This window comes from Somniosus microcephalus, unplaced genomic scaffold (assembly GCF_052327205.1).
Source record: "Somniosus microcephalus isolate GS21.2 unplaced genomic scaffold, FLI_Smic_1.0 unresolved_chr1, whole genome shotgun sequence".
NCBI lineage: Eukaryota > Metazoa > Chordata > Chondrichthyes > Squaliformes > Somniosidae > Somniosus > Somniosus microcephalus.
The window spans coordinates 134,801,231-134,819,650 of record NW_028225179.1 but is presented as its reverse complement, the minus strand read 5'-3'; the positions used below and the strand labels follow the sequence as shown (position 1 = coordinate 134,819,650).

The following is an 18,420-nucleotide window of genomic DNA, read 5'->3' as shown; positions in this document are numbered from 1 at the left end:
AATGTCAAATATTAACCTCCTTGATACACCACACAGATCTTGCAGGCACCAACAAATATTAAACTCTGTGTCCACTTTAAAAGGCTTTCACTGCACGGTGTCCCCCCCCCCACAGCGCTGCACTATCAGCATGTGCAACCCATCTCCTTTACAAGGCTGCTCGGTAAATCTGTACAACGATCGCAGGAGACACAATAAAATGGAACTAAAGCAGCACTCCTGGGAAACAGAAAAGAAAAGAATTTCATTTATATTGCCACTTTCACGACCATAGCGCTTTACAGATAATCAAGTACTTTTGAAGCGCAGTCACTGTTGAAATCTAGGGAAACGCGGCAGCCAATTTGTGAACAGCAAGCTCCCACAAGCAGTGATGTGATAATGATCAGATAATATTTTAGTGATACTGGTTGAGGGATAAATATTGGCCCAGGAGAACTCTCCTCTTCCCTCCCCACCCACCCCGCTCTTCTTCAAAATAGCACCACGGGATCTTTTACGTCCACCCGAGAGCAGACAGGGAACATTGGTCCCAGTGTGTCGGTTTAGCGTCTCATCTGAAAGACGGCACCTCCGACAGTGCAGCGGCTCCATCAGCACTGTACCGGGAGTGCCGGCCTGGATTTTGTGCTCAAGTCCCTGGAGCGGGACTTGAACCCACGACCTTTGGAGTCGCGGCTAATACGCTAACTAAGCGGCAGGCTAGATGGCATCTTAGAAGATCTCCCAAATGTCTCAAAGCGTTTCACATAAAAGGAATTGTTCTGAAGTGCAATGAGTGATGTTACGCAGCCCAACACAGCACGTTATGCACACAATGGGATTCCTCAAGCAGGAATGATATAAATGACCAATTTTGTTTCCAATTGAGGGAGGAATGTTGGCCAGGAAGCACCAGGAAAGCTCAAAAATAAAAACAGAAAATGCTGGAAATACTCAGCAGGCTGGGCAGCATCTGCAGAGAAACAGGGTTAACGGTTCAGGTCGGTGACCTTTCATCAGAACCCCGATGGGGGAAAAGCACGAGTGGGCTCTCGGCAGTCAGGCACTTCTCCCTACCGCATTCCAGGCAATCAGAACAGGAAAAATCTGCCCCTTTCCGACGAAAAGGTCACCGACCTGAAATGTTGACTGTTTCTCTCTCTTTACGGGTGCTGGCTGACCTGCTGAGTATTTCCAGCATTTTCTGTTTACATTTCAGATTTCCAGCACCCGCAGTATTTAGCCTTTGCATGGGGTTTGGAGGGAATAGATTTTCCATCATTATCCAGCATTCAGCACTGAAGCTGCAGGCTAGTGGAGGCGGGGGGGGGGGGGGGGGTTTGAGGAAAGAGATATCAGCAGAATTTGGACGCACTGGGACCAATGTTCCCCATAAGCCGCACTGCCTCCTGCGTAGCCTGCCTCCCCCAATGCGCGCCCCATTCAAATTTTTGCACATGCGTGGTATCTACAACATCAAAGTCGGTGAGCGGCCTGCGTGGGACCTTGCCGGTGACTGCGCAGCCGTGCAGCTTAGTGGGAACATTGACTGGGACAAGTTTTCCTCTTCCTGCACCTAGGGCGCAGCAAATAGAGGGAATTGCTGCACGCACCCCTAATGGAGCCCATCCAATGTCCCATCCATGAATTTAGATGGATGGGGGAAAAATCACGAGTGGGCTCCCTTACGACTAGGCACATCTCCTTGACGCATTCTGACGGCCCCAGGGAAAATCGGCCCCTTTGATTTGGTCATCTGGAGATCAAGTGTAAAAGCACCCCCTCCCCCCCCAAAAAAACAGCGGAAGCCTTACCTTACTGCAATTATTAGGGCAGGAATTATTAGGGCAGGAATTAAAACAAAGAGACACAAAGTAACATGGTTGTACAGGGTACTATTTTACACATTCCTCACCCGACAGTACGTACTCTCTCTGCAGCCTAATGCTGCACACCTTTGCATTATCCCCACCACATTATATACAGTACAAACGCGGTTCAAAGCATGCGATAGGGAGGGAAGGGGTTTCCAACTGCATTACAACGTGCGAGCGACGGAAGAAGCCTGGACTTGCGAAGTGCGGCATTTGACAGCACACAAGCGTGGCGAGCTCTGCGTGAGTGTTCCCGACAGCGCAACCCCCCTCCCCCCCACCATCCCCCTCAGCAGTGTTTCTGCCCAGCTTTGCCCGCGAACTGAGCAAACAGCAGGTTCAACGCCGGGCGGTGTTCCTCCAGTCCAAGGGCGACCAGAGCTCCGACCAGCAACGTCTTCACCTTGGCGATAGGGGGCTGGGTTGGCATCATCTGTGGACAGACAGGAGGGGGGGGGGGGGGGAAAAATAGGTCACTTGGAACTATTCCTCAATTATTTTTTTATTTATTTTTTTAAATTTAAAACATCACCGCAGAGAGTTGACATCATTAGCAACATGGAGTTAAATGAGACACAAGAGCCAGAGAGTGCGAGGGAGCCGAACTAGCATGTTTGGGGCTTAATCACCCCCTTGCTTCAGTGGGAATTCAGCTCCCTTGTACTGCCAGACTCCACAACTCTTCAGAAACATCCCGAAGCCCTTCAAATATAATTACTTTTGAGAGGTAGAGCAACTGCTATCAAGGGCAAACGCTGCCGTCATTTTGTGCACAGTAAGATGCCACAAGCAGCAATGAGGTGAATAAGCGGGTAATCGGTTTTCGGTGGCGGTCGAGACGACAGTTGCGCCTACAGCACCGGGAGCGCCTCCTCACTGAAGTCGGATCTTTTCACTTCCACCCGAAATGCGAGATTTCTTAACATCTCCGCTGAATGACAGCAATTCTGGCAGTTATTGCTCTCGGTACTGCACTGGAGTGTCGGCCTGTTGCACGCTCGCGTCTTCAAGTGGAACGTCAACCCACATCTTCCGACCCAGGGGCAAGAGCGCTACCGACTGAGCCAGGTTGACACACAACCAACAGTGAGATCACCGCAGAAAGCGTTCCGCCAGCACTGCCCAAAAGGGACAGCTTGCTGGTGCGTTAACAGAAACTGTAATTCTAAACTGTCTTACTCCAGTTTGTCTGCTGTAAAACTGCCAGAGTGAGTGTCAGGGTGAAGTAAAACACAAACACGTCCATCTAGGGGTTAAATGGGCTACAGTGCCACTGACTGGCTGAGGGTGAAGGACGTCATGGCCGTGTGGATACCAGATGGAGTTAGGAGTATAGAAAGAACTGTCTTAAGGGGGTGGAACAGGAGCAATGGAGCACACAGTTTCAACACACGGTCGCCTGTTCGCCAACAGATTGGGGGAAGATCCATCTTTTGAACTCACTGCCTAGTTACTGTGTGTAACTAATGGTGCTTGATTGCCACAGTATCGCTTGTTTTGTCGAACTGATCTACAAAACTCATTTCATATTAAATCTCCTTTTGTCTTGAAATCTCCCACATGGCAGCTGTCTTCCATTCTGCCAGCGCAATTCACACTTCATCTAGAGCCATCCTTTGTCTCTTAACCTGTCCCATTACCATCTCCTTTAGCCTTGAATATCTCTTAATGTCTCTTAACCTCTCCTGCCTTCTATCCTATCACAGGCCTTCCCTTGTTCTTTCATCCCCTCCCCCCTTTCCCTGCCCCTACACTTGCTTAAAAATCTGTTCCATCTCCTGCTTTTTTCCAGTTCTGACGAAAGGTCATCGATCTGAAACGTGAACTCTGTTCCTCTCTTCACAAATGCTGCCCTGCTGAGTATCTCCAGCATTTTCTGTTTTTATTTCAGATTAAAACCTTGCAGACAAGCCCCCTCACCCCACCCATGACCCCTTCAGGCTCCAGTTGGGAGACCACCAGAGATGCCCAAAATTACCTCAGCCCCCAGCCATGGTAATGGACCATCAAGTGCTGGGTTTTACTTCCCAGGATAACCCACTGGTGACTGCCACTGACGACTTGCTTGGTTTTCACCCAATTTCCTTGTTTCAAGGGATAAAATTAACCAGCAAGGCTGGCCCACGCAGCTTAGGAATATAGGAGCGTCAAATCGTTCCGTAGCTTAAACGCCTGGAAAACTCCAAAAAAAACACTGAATCAGACTGCAAACACTCCAGCCCTGCATCCCAGACCAGATTGATCCAGAGGGAAAAAGAAACAGACACAGAGGGGGGGCAACACAATGTTCCTGCACATCACAAACGCGGTCTACACACAAGTTGTGCACCAAAAACTATTTAGCATTCTGATAGTCTCCACAGGGCGGCCAGGGTAGATTAGGGTGGTGAGGAAAGTTATGTGGAAGGACAAAGCAGTTGGGGGCGGAGGATGGGGTGGGGGGGTGGTGAAGGGGAAGACAAGTGGCCACTTTTTCCCCTCTGAGCCCTAAATGTCCCAGTATAAAGAGGTAGATTCACATAGAATGTACAGCACAGAAACAGGCCATTCTGCCCAACAGACCATGCTCCACAAGAGCCACCTCCCACCCCTCTTCATCTAAACCTTTCCCCCTCGTGTACTTATCCAGCTCCCCCTTAAATGCATCCATGCTATTCGCCTCGGACCACTCCTTGTGGTGGCGAGTTCCACAATCTAACCTTTCTCTGGGTAAAGAAGTTGCTCCTGAATTCCCAGTTGGGTTTATTCGTGACTACCTAACATTCACAGCCCCTAGTTTTGGGCTCCCCACAAGTGGAATTCACAACCCATCAGAAACAAAGCTGTATAATTCACGTGTGAATGCAGGAACCCAGAGCCACTGGCTGCTCAAGTTTATCTACTCGTCCTCCTCCAGAGCAGTCCCTTACTTTGTAAGCTTGGCTGCACAGAAGTTCCAAGTCTAGGATTCCGCTGGAAGGACAGGACACCTCCAACAACGTTTAAGACAATCGATGAAAACTCTGACTCACCTTATCGACCTTGTGCCGGTGAATAAGTCCATCGGGGCCCAGGTAAAACGTGGAATATGCATCGTAGGTTCTGCAGGAAGGGGAGGGGGAGCGGAAAAACAATTATACATCGTAGCTTCCAGGTAAAACGTGGAGTGTGCCTCGTAGCTTCAGGAACAATAATACCCAATTCACACTGACAGCAAGCGTCAGTTGGGTGGATCTGTCCGTCACAGCGAGGGAACATTTCCCAGCAAGGGAGCGGTTATTTAAATTGGATCTACAGCTCCAATGGAAGCACTGCCAGGCTAGTCCAAGAGTTCCTCCTAATCTCAAACCAGCCAGTCAAGCTTCCATTTCCCACAGCAAGGAACGCAAGTGATATTGGCAAATTCAGCAGTATCAACGTACGACACCCGTAAGCAAGTCGCAGTTATAATGTGGGGGGGGGGGGAACCCAGAATTAAGCCCCAATTAACCCACATCGAGCCACCCACAACCTTCAGCATAATGCATCCCACGGGATGAATTTCAAAGCTTGGGGACAACACTGCACTGTACAGGGGAGGATGTAGTGCTCCCATTAACAGTGATAGGATGCTGAACTAAATCACACACAAGACTGAAATTACATAGAATGTACAGCACAGGAACAGGCCAGTCGCCCTCAACTGCTCCGTGCCGGTGTTTATGCTCCGCACGAGCCTCCTCCCACCCATCTTCATCTCACCCCATCATCATAACTTTCTATTCTTTTCTTCCTTGTGTTTATCCAACTTCCCCATCTGTGTTATTCGCCTCAACCACTCCCTGTGGCAGCGAGTTCCGCATTCTAACCACTCTCTGGGTAAAAAGGTTTCTCCCGAATTCCCTTAGATTTATTAGTGACCATCTTATATTGATGGCCCCTAGTTCTGGTCCCCCCCACAAGTGGAAACATCTTCTCTACTTCTACTCTGTCAAACCCTCTCAGAATCTTAAAGAACTCGATCAGGTCACCCCTCAGGTTTAGAAAAATAGGAGCAGGAGTCGGCCATTCGGCCCTTCGAGCCTGCTCCGCCATTCAGTATCATGGCTGATCCTCTATCTCAATATCATGTTCCCGCTCTCTCCCCATACCCCTTGATGCCTTTTGTGTCTAGAAATCTATTTATCTCCTCCTTAAATATATTCAGTGACTTGGCCTCCACAGCCTTCTGTGGTAGAGAATTCCACAGGTTCACCACCCTCCGAGTGAAGACATTTTTCCTCATCTCACTTCTACATGTCCTACCCCGTATCCTGAGACTGTGACACCTGGTTCTAGAGCCCCCAGCCAGGGGAAAGATCCTACCTGCATCCAGTCTGTCTAGCCCTGTCAGAATTTTATACGTTTCAATGAGATCCCCTCTCATTCTTCTAAATTCTTGTGAATACAGGCCTAGTCGACCCAATCCCTCCTCAAACAGTCCTGCCATCCCAGGAATCAGTCTGGTGAACCTTCGCTGCACTCCCTCTATGGCAAGTATATCCTTTCTTAGGTAAGACGACCAAAACTGCACACAGTACTCCAGGTGTGGTCTCACCAAGGCCCTGTATAACTGTAGTCCTGTTGCAATGAAGGCCAACATACCATTTGCCTTCCTAACTGCTTGCTGCACCTGCATGTTTGCTTTCAGTGACTGGTGTACAAGGACACCCAGGTCCCTTTGTACATCAACATTTCCCAATCTAGCACCATTTAAATAATACTCTGCCTTTCTGTCTTTCCTACCGAAGTGGATAACTTCACATTTATCCAAGTTATACTGCATCTGCCATGTATTTGCCCACTCACTCAACTTGTCTAAATCACCTTGAAGCCTCTTTGCATCCTCCTCACAACTCTCAGTCCCACCTAGTTTTGTGTCGTCAGCAAACTTGGAAATATTACATTTGGTTCCCTCATCCAAATCATTGATCTATATTGTGAATAGCTGGGGCCCAAGCACTGATCCCTGCGGTACCCACAGGGATTCCACAGGTTCACCACCCTCTAGAGAAAAAGGACCCCAGCCAATTACCCAACAGCTTGCTTGACTATGTACAAATCCTGGCGTTGGCTCTTAAACCAGCACCAAATGCTCGAGTGGCAGGCTTAAACCTCTTCTTTCAAATGCTGGAGCCAAGGGAGTGCAACTTCGAGCAACCAGGTGCCCCAGCAAGCTCCTGGGTAAATGCAGTCTGTATCCTCACCTATATAGTTCAGTCTTGTCCTTCTTGTAGAATTTCAGCATCAGCACATGGAGCGGCAGGCCTGTAACCCGCCAGCGCACCTGGATCGTCCAGTCCTCGGGGTGCTGCGTCATTTTCATAACCTCCATCTGAACGTCCGCGCAGTAATTCCACGCCATAAACCGCAGCAATGTCACCACTACCTGATAGATGGTTCGGCCCCTACAAGGTGAAAGGCAAAGCAGAGTAAACACAAGGACATTCGAAATAGGAGCAGGAGTAGGCCATGCAGCTCCGCCATTCATCAAGATAATGGCTGATCTTCGCCCTCAACTCCACTTTCCCCGCCCTATTCCCCCATATCCCTCGATTGTCTTAGTATGCAAAAGCAAACTAGCGCTCTCAGTCTTGAATATACTCATCGACCGAGCATCCACAGCCTTTCAAAGAGCGATCCAATTAGTCCCACTCTCCTGACCTGTTCACGTAACGCCGCAAATTTTTCCCCTTCGAGTGCCCAATTCCCTTTTGAAACCAAAACAAAATAATTAATATGCAGAATGCTGGCGTGGCACTCTGCCGTTTGAAAGAAAAATGCTGATTTAATCGGTGAGCTTGTTACAGCTACACAACTATTATGACGGTGGTGTAGGATCTGACAAAGGGTAACAGCTGAAAGATGGGGCCGGAGGAGGGGGAAAAACGGTCCCGGTGGCTGGAATTTTAAAATGATACAAATCCGTAAGTCTTGGAGAGGCAGATGTGGCCATGCCTAATTCCATGGACATGCTTTTATTTCCACCATTTACTTCACGGACTGTGATAAATCTGTTAAAAATAAGGTTATTTTGCCTCTGCCGAACCCAGGCTACGGATTCACTTGAGAAAAACAATTACTACCAGCGTCAGTGCCTTTCTTACAAAAGAAAATCCAGCTTTTCTCAAAAGCAAAAATAATTGCTTTTTCAGCCGTGTCAATAGCCTTGGCTATAACTTTTGTACTCCCCCTCCTAAACTGTGCAGTACGTAACCCACAAAACATGCAGCGCCAATTGGGTAAATTACCAGAACGTTCACATGAATTATGAAATTCATTTCATATTTTAGTGGGCGTGGATAGAAAGCTCACCTGCTTGATCCGTAAGCAAAAGGTGAGCTGTGGTGAAAGAACACAACATTCGAAGATACTATGCACCACAAACTCCATTCCCTAGCCACCGACTCCATCCCTCTCCCCAACCCTGTCTGAGGCTGAACCAGACGGTTTGCAACCTTGCCATCCTGCTTGACCGCCCCCCCCACCCCCCACATGAACTTCTGACCCCATATCCTCTCCATCACCAAGACCGCCTACTTCCATCTCCCGCCTCAGCTCATCCGCTGCTGAAACCCTCATCCAAGACTTTGTTACCTCCAGACTCGATTATTCCAACATTCTCCTGGCCGGCCTCCCGCCTCGGACCCGCCGTATACCGGAGCTCATCCAAAACTCTGCTGCCGGTGTCCTATCTCGCACTAAGTCTCGTTCACCCAACACCCCTGGGCTCGCTGGCCTACATTGGCTCCCGGTCTGGCAACGCCTCAATTTTAAAATTTTCATCCTTGTTTTCAAATCACTCCATGGCCTCGCCCCCCCCCCCCTCCCTATCTCAGTAACCTCCTCCAGCCCTACAACCCTCCGAGATCTCTGCACTCCTCCAATTCTGGCCTCTTGCGCATCCGCAATTTCAATCGCTCCATCGGCGGCCGTGCCTTCAGCTGCCTGGGCCCTAAGCTCTGGAATTCCCTGCCTAAATCTCTCCCTCACTTAAGACACCCCTTAAAACCTACCTCTTTGTCCTAATATTTCCTTGTGGCTCAGTGTCAAATTTTATTTGTTAATGCTTCTGTGAAGCGTCTCGAGATGGTTTACGACATTAACTTGCATTTATATAGCGACTTTAGTGCTGTATGAAACTAACCACGCTGAGAAATATGGTAAGTGCACAGGAAAGTTATGTGAAGACAAATTTTGTAAATTAGCACCATTGTTTAAAAAGCAGTAATCAACGTTTTCTAATTCGCTATGTGATGCTGCTGTTCAGATGCGGAACAGGATCGAAGGGCTGAATGGCATACTCTTGTTCCTATGTCAGCCAGGACACCAGGGGGAGCTCTTCTTCGAAATAGTGCCATGGGATCTTTTACGTCCACCTGAGAGAGCAGACGGGGCCTCGGTTTAACGTCTCATCCAAAAGACGCCACCTCCGACAGTGCAGCGCTCCCTCGTAAACTGCACTGGAGTGTCAGCCTAGATTATATGCTCAAGTCTTTGGAGCGGGACTTGAACCCACAACCTTCCGACTCAGAGGTGAGGGTGCTACCCACTGAGATTAAGTACCAGTGTTGCAAAGGGAAACACTTATTCAAGTGTAAAAGCCTAACACGGAGAGTTCAAAGTGCAGAGACTGGGAAGATGATCCCTACATCAGTAGACGACCCTAGTCTCCCAGCTGTTGTGGTGAGCCAGCTGTGGTAGGTAACGTTGACCGTTAGCTGTGACTCAGTGGGTAGCACTCTCGCCTCGGAGTCAGAAGCTTGTGGGTTCACGTCCACTCCAGGGACTTGAGCACAAAAATCTAGGCTGACACGGAGTGGCTGCTGCACTGTCGGAGGTGCCGTCTTTTGGATGAGACGTTGAACCGAGGCCCCATTCTGCTCTCAGGTGGACGTAAAAGATCCCGTGGCACTATTTCAAAGTATTGCATTGGCTTTAAAGCTCGTTGGGACGTCCGGAAGTTGCGAAAGGCGCGATATAAATGCAAGCCTTTCTTGGTTACAACAGCTGCACATTCCTACCGGCGGTGCCAGGCATCTTTCTCTAGTTGCGATAAACGTAATGATTACAGCAGTGCTTAAGAATGTCACAGCCGGAGCGGCTTCAATAGCAAATAGAGGTCACCTCTCCTGTCAATGCAGCTTTAAGCTGCTGGAGGCCTCACAATGTCACATTCCCTTGGAAGGAAATGTGAACCTGCCTCTCCCGATAATGCAGGTTAAAGATTCCAATGGTACTATTTGCAGAGCAGGGAGTTCTCGCGCTGTCCGAACATTTTCTTCTACCGACACCACTGAAACCAGATGTGGGCTGCTCCTGTATCTCTTCGCTGCTTGCGACAGCCAGCTGTGCACAAACAGCTGCTCCATTTCCCTGCGCAAGTATCTGAAGCGCTGAGACACAATAACTTGCATTTATACAATGCCTTTTACTTTGTAAAACGTCCCAGGAGCATTATCAAACACAGAAACATAGAAGATAGGAGGAGTAGGCCATTCGGCCCCTCGAGCCTGCTCTGCCATTCAATGAGATCATGGCTGATCATCCAAATTCAGTACCCTGTCCCTGTTTTCTCCCCATACCCCTTGATAGAAACATAGAAGATAGGAGCATAGAAAATTTGACACCAAGCCACAGAGATAAGAGGACAGGTGACCAAAAGCTTGGTTAAAGAGGTGGGTTTTAAAGGAGCGTCTTAAAAGGAGGGGAGCGAGGTAGAGGGGTTTAGGGAAGAAATTTCAGAGCTTAGGGCCTAAGCAGCTGAAGGCACGGCCACCAATGGAGGAGCGATGAAAATCGGAGATGCACAAGAGGCTGGAATTGGAGGAGCGCAGAGATCTCGCATCTTGAGGCCGGAGGAGGTTATAGAGATGGGGGTGTAGGGGGGGGGGGGGGGGGGGGGGGGTGCAGCAGGGAGTCTGGAGCACAAAATCTAGGCGGCACTCCAGTGCAGTACCGAGGGGAGTGCTGCAGTGTCAGAGGTGCCAACCTTCGGATAAGATGTTAAACCGAGGCCCCGCCTGCTCTTTCGGGTGGATTTAAAAAGATCCCACAGCACTATTTCTAAGAAGAGCAGGGGAGTTTTCCCCCAGTGTCCTGAGCCAACATTAATCCCTCAAGCAACAATCACAAACAGATTATCTGGTAACTGTGACCATGCTGTTTGTGGGAGCTTGCTGTGTGCAAATTGGCTGCCGCGTTTCCTACATTTCAACAATGGCTAGACCTCAAATGTGGCCGTGAAGGCCTTTGGGATGTCTTGGTGGTGGAAAGAGCTTTATGAAATTCCCGTCTGTCTTTCTTTCAAATGTTTCAAATCGAGTAAGGTGCTCAGTACGTGTGCCATGGTTCCACTTGATAGACGAGAATGTCCTAAATACAACACGTGGGGAGGAATCTTCCCAAGACAATAATTCACTGTGTGCAATATTCCTTCTCATTTCTTTTCCTTGCGCGGGCCCTTGAAATTTGCTATGTAGCCGTGCACGTGCGTCACATCTCTTGCAGTGGAACAGCTGGTGAGCAGCCTGCGCAGGACCTCGCGATCGGTGCATGGCCACACACCTTCAGGGGGGAGAGTGCAGCTGGTGAGCAGCCTGCGCAGGACCTCGATCGGTGCATGGCCGCACACCTTCAGGGGGACAGTGCAGCTGGTGAGCAGCCTGCGCAGGACCTCGATCGGTGCGTGGCCGCGCACCTTCAGGGGGACAGTGCAGCTGGTGAGCAGCCTGCGCAGGACCTGGCGATCGGTGCGTGGCCGCGCACCTTCAGGGGGACAGTGCAGCTGGTGAGCAGCCTGCGCAGGACCTGGCGATCGGTGCGTGGCCGCGCACCTTCAGGGGGACAGTGCAGCTGGTGAGCAGCCTGCGCAGGACCTGGCGATCGGTGCGTGGCCGCGCACCTTCAGGGGGACAGTGCAGCTGGTGAGCAGCCTGCGCAGGACCTGGCGATCGGTGCGTGGCCGCGCACCTTCAGGGGGACAGTGCAACTGGTGAGCAGCCTGCGCAGGACCTGGCGATCGGTGCGTGGCCGCGCACCTTCAGGGGGACAGTGCAGCTGGTGAGCAGCCTGCGCAGGACCTGGCAATCGGTGCGTGGCCGCACACCTTCAGGGGGACAGTGCAGCTGGTGAGCAGCCTGCGCAGGACCTCGATCGGTGCGTGGCCGCGCACCTTCAGGGGGACAGTGCAGCTGGTGAGCAGCCTGCGCAGGACCTCGATCGGTGCGTGGCCGCGCACCTTCAAGGGGGGGGGGGGGGGGGGGACAGTGCAGCTGGTGAGCAGCCTGTGCAGGACCTGGCGATCGATGCGTGGCTGCACACCTTCAGGGGGACGGTGCAGCTGGTGAGCAGCCTGTGCAGGACCTGGCGATCGATGCATGGCTGCACACCTTCAGGGGACAGTGCAGCTGGTGAGCAGCCTGTGCAGGACCTGGCGATCGATGCGTGGCCGCACACCTTCAGGAAGACAGTGCAGCTGTGCCAGAGGCCTTGGAAAATCTCATCCACTGACTGGAGCAATATTGCGTCAGTCCCACCTCACCAATGCCACACGTCAGACTGTACGACAGATGTGGGTATGGCTTGGCAGACGAGGATCCACATTTAAAAAGACATTAAAATTTGTTGGGGTAGAGCTTCCACTTTTGGGCACAATCGGGAAACGGGGCAGAAAGTGGGCTTGAAATTGGGCTGTTTTCCCGCAAAGTCATGCTTCAAGTTTCCGTGCAAAATTATCCGCATAATCACAAACGCTAAAATTCTCCGTGAACCAGCGCCAGCGGGCATTGCAATAGTTTTTCTTCTCTTTGCATTAAAAATATTCATCGATGTATTTAAGAGCGGTAACCTGGTACAGTTTTATTAATGCAGCTGAAAATGGATTTATTTAGGGTGTCCAGTCCTCCACCCGTGAGTAACCTGATTTAGAATCACTGAAAATAACTTGAAAACTATACTGAACCACTTACTAGTTTCATTGGTGTACACTAATCAGTTTGTTAGTAATTGATTTTTTTTTTTTTTTTTTAAATGTAACATCCTTTAAAACATGCCTACTAGTGCTTGTGTGAGTAAAAAAACTAAACTTGAAAAGCCTCTTCGAATGGCCACAATCGGCAGAAACTCGCGATCCTCGTTATTTCAATCTGGGGGAGGGGCCAGCTTCTAGCAAAATGATTTCGAAACCAGCGTTAATGATCGCGGAAACGTGATTTACTCTGATGTAACTTGCGTTTGAAATCCCCCGATCTTTTGTGCTGGTTTGGCCGATTTAAGAACGCAAGAACATAAGAAATAGGAGCAAGAGTCTGACATTCGGTCCCTCGAGCCTGCTCCGCCATTCAATAAGATCGTGGCTGATCTTACACCTCAACTCCACTTTCCCGCTCTGTCCCCACATCCCTTGATATCCCAAAATCTATCGATCTCTGTCTTGCATATACCCAACGACTGAGCCTCCACAGCCCTCTGGGGTAGAGAATTCCAAAGATTCACCACCCTCTGAGGGAAGACATTTCTCCTCATCTCAGTCCTAAATGGCCGACCCCTTATTCTGAGACTGTGACCCCTGGTTCTGGACTCCCCAGCCAGGGGAAACATCCTCCCTGCATCTACCCTGTCGAGCCCTGTAAGAATGTTGTATGTTTCAATGAGATCACCTCTCATTCTTCTAAACTCTAGGGAATATAGGCCTAGTCTACTCAATCTCTCCTCATAGGACAATCCCCCCCATCCCAGGAATCAATCGAGTAAATCTACGTTGCACTTCCTCTAAGGCAAGTGTATTCACCTTGAACAAGTATATTCAACTATTCTGCGCTGATAATACTAGCACAAACTCTACCCAGTTATGTGTGCCGCACGCATTATTTGGGCATCACTATGTCAATCCTCACTGGGGGCACCTCAATAGGCTTTCCCATTAAATGAGCAACTGCGAGCTGTCACACAGTCATGCCTGCAGGTGCACACGTCTACCACTAGATGGAGCCTCAAACTCCACAGGCTGCAAATCCCCAATGGACAGAACTTCACATTTCCAGAACACTAACTACATTCAGAATCTTCCACGATAGCAAAATACTGCAGATGCTGGAAAACCGAAATAACAGAAAATGCTGGAAAACGTTGACTCAATTTTCTCTCCACGGATGTTGCCTGGCCTGCTGAGTTTTTCCAGCATTTTCTGTTGTTATTTCAGAATCTTCCAGCTGGATGACAGTGACTTTGCAACAATTATTCAACATTTTCTTCTTCAGATTCCTCCATTTAAATGGATGATTTTATGGGATCTTTTACGTCCACCTGGGAGGGCAGACAGCGCCTCGGTTTAACGTCTCATCCGAAATCTCAGACACTGCAGCGCGCCCTCAGCACTGCACTGGGAGTGTCAGCTGAGATTTCTGTGCACAAGTCTCTGGAGTGGGACTTGAACCCACAACCTTCTGACTCCGAGGTGAGGACGCTACCCACTGAGCCACGGTCGACAAGAAGAGCAGGGGAGTTCTCTCCGGTGTCCAATAGCTACTCCTCAACCAACATCACTAAAAACAAAAAACAGGTGTTGTGAAAGGCGCTATAGAAATGCAAGTTCTTTCTTTATAATGGTTATCAATGCCTGTTGTGCTCCATATTAAGGGAATCAAGGGATATGGGGACAGTTCAGGAAAGTGGAGATGAGGTAGAAGATCAGCCATGATCTTACTGAATGGCGGAGCAGGCTCGAAGGGACAAATGGCCGACATCTGCTCTTATTTCTTCTGTTATGTTATGTTCCATCTACCCACTTTCTCACTGTTTTTCCCCCCCAGAGAAACATAGAAAAATAGGCCCTTCGAGCCTGCTCCGCCATTCAATATGATCATGGCTGATCCTCTATCTCAATACCATATTCCCGCTCTCTCCCCATACCCCTTGATGCCTTTTGTGTCTACAAATCTATCTATCTCCTTCTTAAATATATTCAATGACTTGGCCTCCACAGCCTTCTGTGGTAGAGAATTCCACAGGTGCACCACCCTCAGTGAAGACATTTCTCCTCATATCAGTCCTAACTATCCTACCCTGTATGCTGAGACTGCGACCCCTCGTTCTAGACCACCAGCCAGGGAAACATCCTCCCTACATCCAGTCTGTCTAGCCCGGTCAGAATTTTATACGTTTCAATGAGATCCCCTCTCATTCTTCTAAACACTAGTGAATACAGGCCTAGTCGACCCAATCTCTCCTCATACGACAGTCCTGCCATCCCAGGAATCAGTCTGGTGAACCTTCGTTGCACTCCCTCTATGGCAAGTATATCCTTTCTTAGGTGAGATGACCAAAACTGCACACAGTACTCCAGGTGTGGTCTCACCAAGGCCTGGTACAACTGCAGTAAGACATCCTTGGCTCCTGTACTCAAATCCTCTTGCAATGAAGGCCAACATACCATTTGCCTTCCTAACTGCTTGCTGCACCTGCATGTTTGCTTTCAGTGACTGGTGTACATGGACACCCAGGTCCTTTGTACATCAGCGTTTCCCAATCTAGCACCACTTAAATAATACTCTACCTTTCTGTTTTTCCTACCGAAGTGGATAACTTCATATTTATCCACGTTATTCCGCATCTGCCACGTACTTGCCCACACGCTCAACTTGTCTAAATCGCCTTGAAGCCTCTTTGCATCCTCTTCACAACCCCACCTAGTTTCGTGTCATCAGCAAACTTGGAAATATTACATTTGGTTCCCTCATCCAAATCATTGATATATATATTGTGAATAGCTGGGGCCCAAGCACTGAGCCCTGCGGTACCCCACTAGTCACCGCCTGCCGCCCCGAAAAAGACCCATTTATTCCTACTCTGTTTCTTGTCTGTTAACCAATTTTCAATCCATGCAAGTATATTACCCCCAATCCCATGTGCTTTGATTTTGCACACTAACCTCTTATGTGGGACTTTCTCAAAGGCCTTCTGAAAATCCTAATACACCACATCCACTGGTTCTCCCTTATCTATTCTACCAATTACATCCTCAAAAAACTCCAGTAGGTTTGTCAAACACTATTTTCCTTTCATAAATCCATGTTGGCTTTGTCTAATCCCGTTGTTACTTTATTTTTTACTTTATTTTTTTTATTTTTTACTTTATTTTTTTTTTTTTTTATAAAAGAAGTGTCCTGTTATCACATCCTTTACAATAGACTCTAGCATTTTCCCTGCTACTGATGTTAGGCTAACCGGTCTGTAGTTCACCGTTTGCTCTCTCCCTCCTTTTTTAAATATTGAGGTTACATTTGCCACCCTCCAATCTGCAGGAACTGTTCCATAATCTATAGAATTTTGGAAGATGACAACCAATGCATCCACTATTTCCATGGCTATCTCCTTTAGTACTCTGGGATGCAGCTTTCAGTCCTATTAATCTCCACAGCACTATTTTTTTTACTAATACTAATTTCCTTTAATTCCTTCTCACAAGACCCTTGGTTCCCTAGCATTTCTGGGAAGTTATTTGTGTCCTCTTCCATGAAGACAGAACCAAAGTATTTGTTTAATTGCTCAGCCATTTCCTTGTTCCCCATTATAAATTCTCCCGTTTCTGACTGTAATCCCTTTTCTCCAGAAACGCATCTAATTTTCTCACACCCATTTTTGTTGCGAGCTTCAATAACCTTCCACAAATGAGAAAGTTCCACTTAACTTCCCTTTGCACTCCTAACTTGCATGTCTTTGAACTGTTGGCCACAGTGAACAGCTTGCCTGGCCAAACCAGTTCCCTTTGAAGTTTCAACGGGATCACACAAAAATCTCCGCTATATATAGCGCCCACTAATCTGTGCAGCTGGATAAATAATTCCTTATGCAGTTAAGATTATTAGTACAGTACATTTTTGAAGATGGATTTCACCAAGTGATTGGGTATGGATTCTGGAATTTCCAAAAGTGCCACATAATAGGCTTGCCAGCAAAGTTGAAGCCCATGGAATAAAAGGGACAGTGGCAGCATGGATATGGGATTGGCTAAGTGACAGGAAACAGAGTAGTGGTGAACTGTTGTTTATTGGACTGGAGGAAAGTATACAGTGGTGTTCCCCAGGGGTCAGTTCTAGGACCACTGCTTTTCTTGGTATATATTAATGACTTGGACGTGGGTGTACAAGGCACAATTTCAAAATTTGCAGATGACACAAAACTTGGAAGTATAGTGAACAGTGTGGAGGAGAGTGATGGATTTCAACAGGACATAGAAAGGCTGGCAAAATGGGTGGACACGTGACAGATGAAATTTAACACAGAAAAGTGATACATTTTGTTAGAAAGAATGAGGAAAATGTGGCAAAACCACTAAGGCTCTTAGTGACTTATATAATTGTCTGTAACCAATGTTATTACCTCTAGCATTAATTGTCTGTAACCAATGTTATTACTTTTCAAGTTGGCTCTGGTTAAACAGAGCTAGATCGACAGCATCGCGATCTGACGCGATGACGTCATCACGTGGGTCACGTGACGTCCCCTTCGGCGGGAAACGTGATGACGTCAGAGGTAGAGGGCGGGGCCAACCAGTCCTCGTGTGGATTGAAAGAGAAAAGACCTGTTTTGAGCTTCTCCTGTAGTTTCTTGTTTTGTTAAAGTTCTTAGACAATAAATTCAGTTTGTTAACTTCCAGTAAGTTATAGATTCTTTGTTAGGAGTGCAGAGACTCCTACAAGAAGACACATAAACTAAATGGTACAATCCTGAAGGCAGGGCACGAACAGGGAGACCTGGGGGTATGTGTGCACAAATCATTGAAGGTGGCAGGGTAGGTTGAGAAAGCAGTTAAAAAGGCTTATGGGATCCTGGGTTTTATAAAGAGGTATAGAGTACAAAAGTATGAAAATTATGATGATCCTGTATAAAACACTGGTTCGGCCCCAACTGGAGTATTGTGTCCAATTCTGGGCACCGCACTTTAGGAGGGATGTGAAGGCCTTAGAGAGGGTGCAGAAAAGATTTACGAGAATGATTCCAGGAATGAGGGACTTCAGTTACGTTGATAGACTGGAGAAGCTGGGGTTGTTCTCCTTCGAGCAGTGAAGATTGAGAGGAGATTTAGAGGTGTTCAAAATCATGAGGGGTCCAGACAGTAGATAGAGAGAAACGAGTCCCATTGGCAGAAGGGTCGAGAACCAGAGGACAGAGATTTAAGGTGATTGGCAAAAGAACCAAAGGCGACATGAGAAAAAACTTTTTTACGCAGCGAGTGGTTAGGATCTGGAATGCACTGCCTGAAAGAGGTGGAGGCAGATTCAATCATGGCTTTCAAAAGGGAGTTGGATAAGTACCTGAAGGAAAAAAAAATTGCAGGGCTACGGGGAAAGGGCAGGCGAGTGGGACTAGCTGAAGTGCTCTTGCAGAGAGCCGGCTCGGGCTCGACGGGCCGAATGGCCTCCTACTGTGCTGTAACCATTCTATGATTCTTATGAATCTGGATTCAAGTGGGTAGAATCATCTGTGAACTAGTAAACGTGTGCTGTCTGCAGGGGCTTGTGCATTGGAGGCTTGCAACCAACAGCAGACACTGAGGGGGGTCATT

The 18,420-nt window shown here is 48.3% G+C and overlaps 1 protein-coding gene across 1 annotated transcript in view; it reads right to left on the bottom strand.

Annotated features, from left to right (window-relative positions):
• Positions 1 to 217: 217 nt before the first annotated feature.
• cunh6orf136 (chromosome unknown C6orf136 homolog) overlaps positions 218 to 18,420 on the bottom strand; it is a 53,130-nt gene continuing 34,927 nt past the window's right edge. The window contains exons 4-6 of the mRNA XM_085974914.1: positions 7,061 to 7,261; positions 4,868 to 4,937; positions 218 to 2,289 (exon numbers count right to left, since the gene is read on the bottom strand). Coding sequence (XP_085831040.1) covers positions 2,146 to 2,289; positions 4,868 to 4,937; positions 7,061 to 7,261 — 415 coding nt within the window. The 3' untranslated portion in view covers positions 218 to 2,145. The remainder of the gene's footprint in view (positions 2,290 to 4,867; positions 4,938 to 7,060; positions 7,262 to 18,420) is intronic.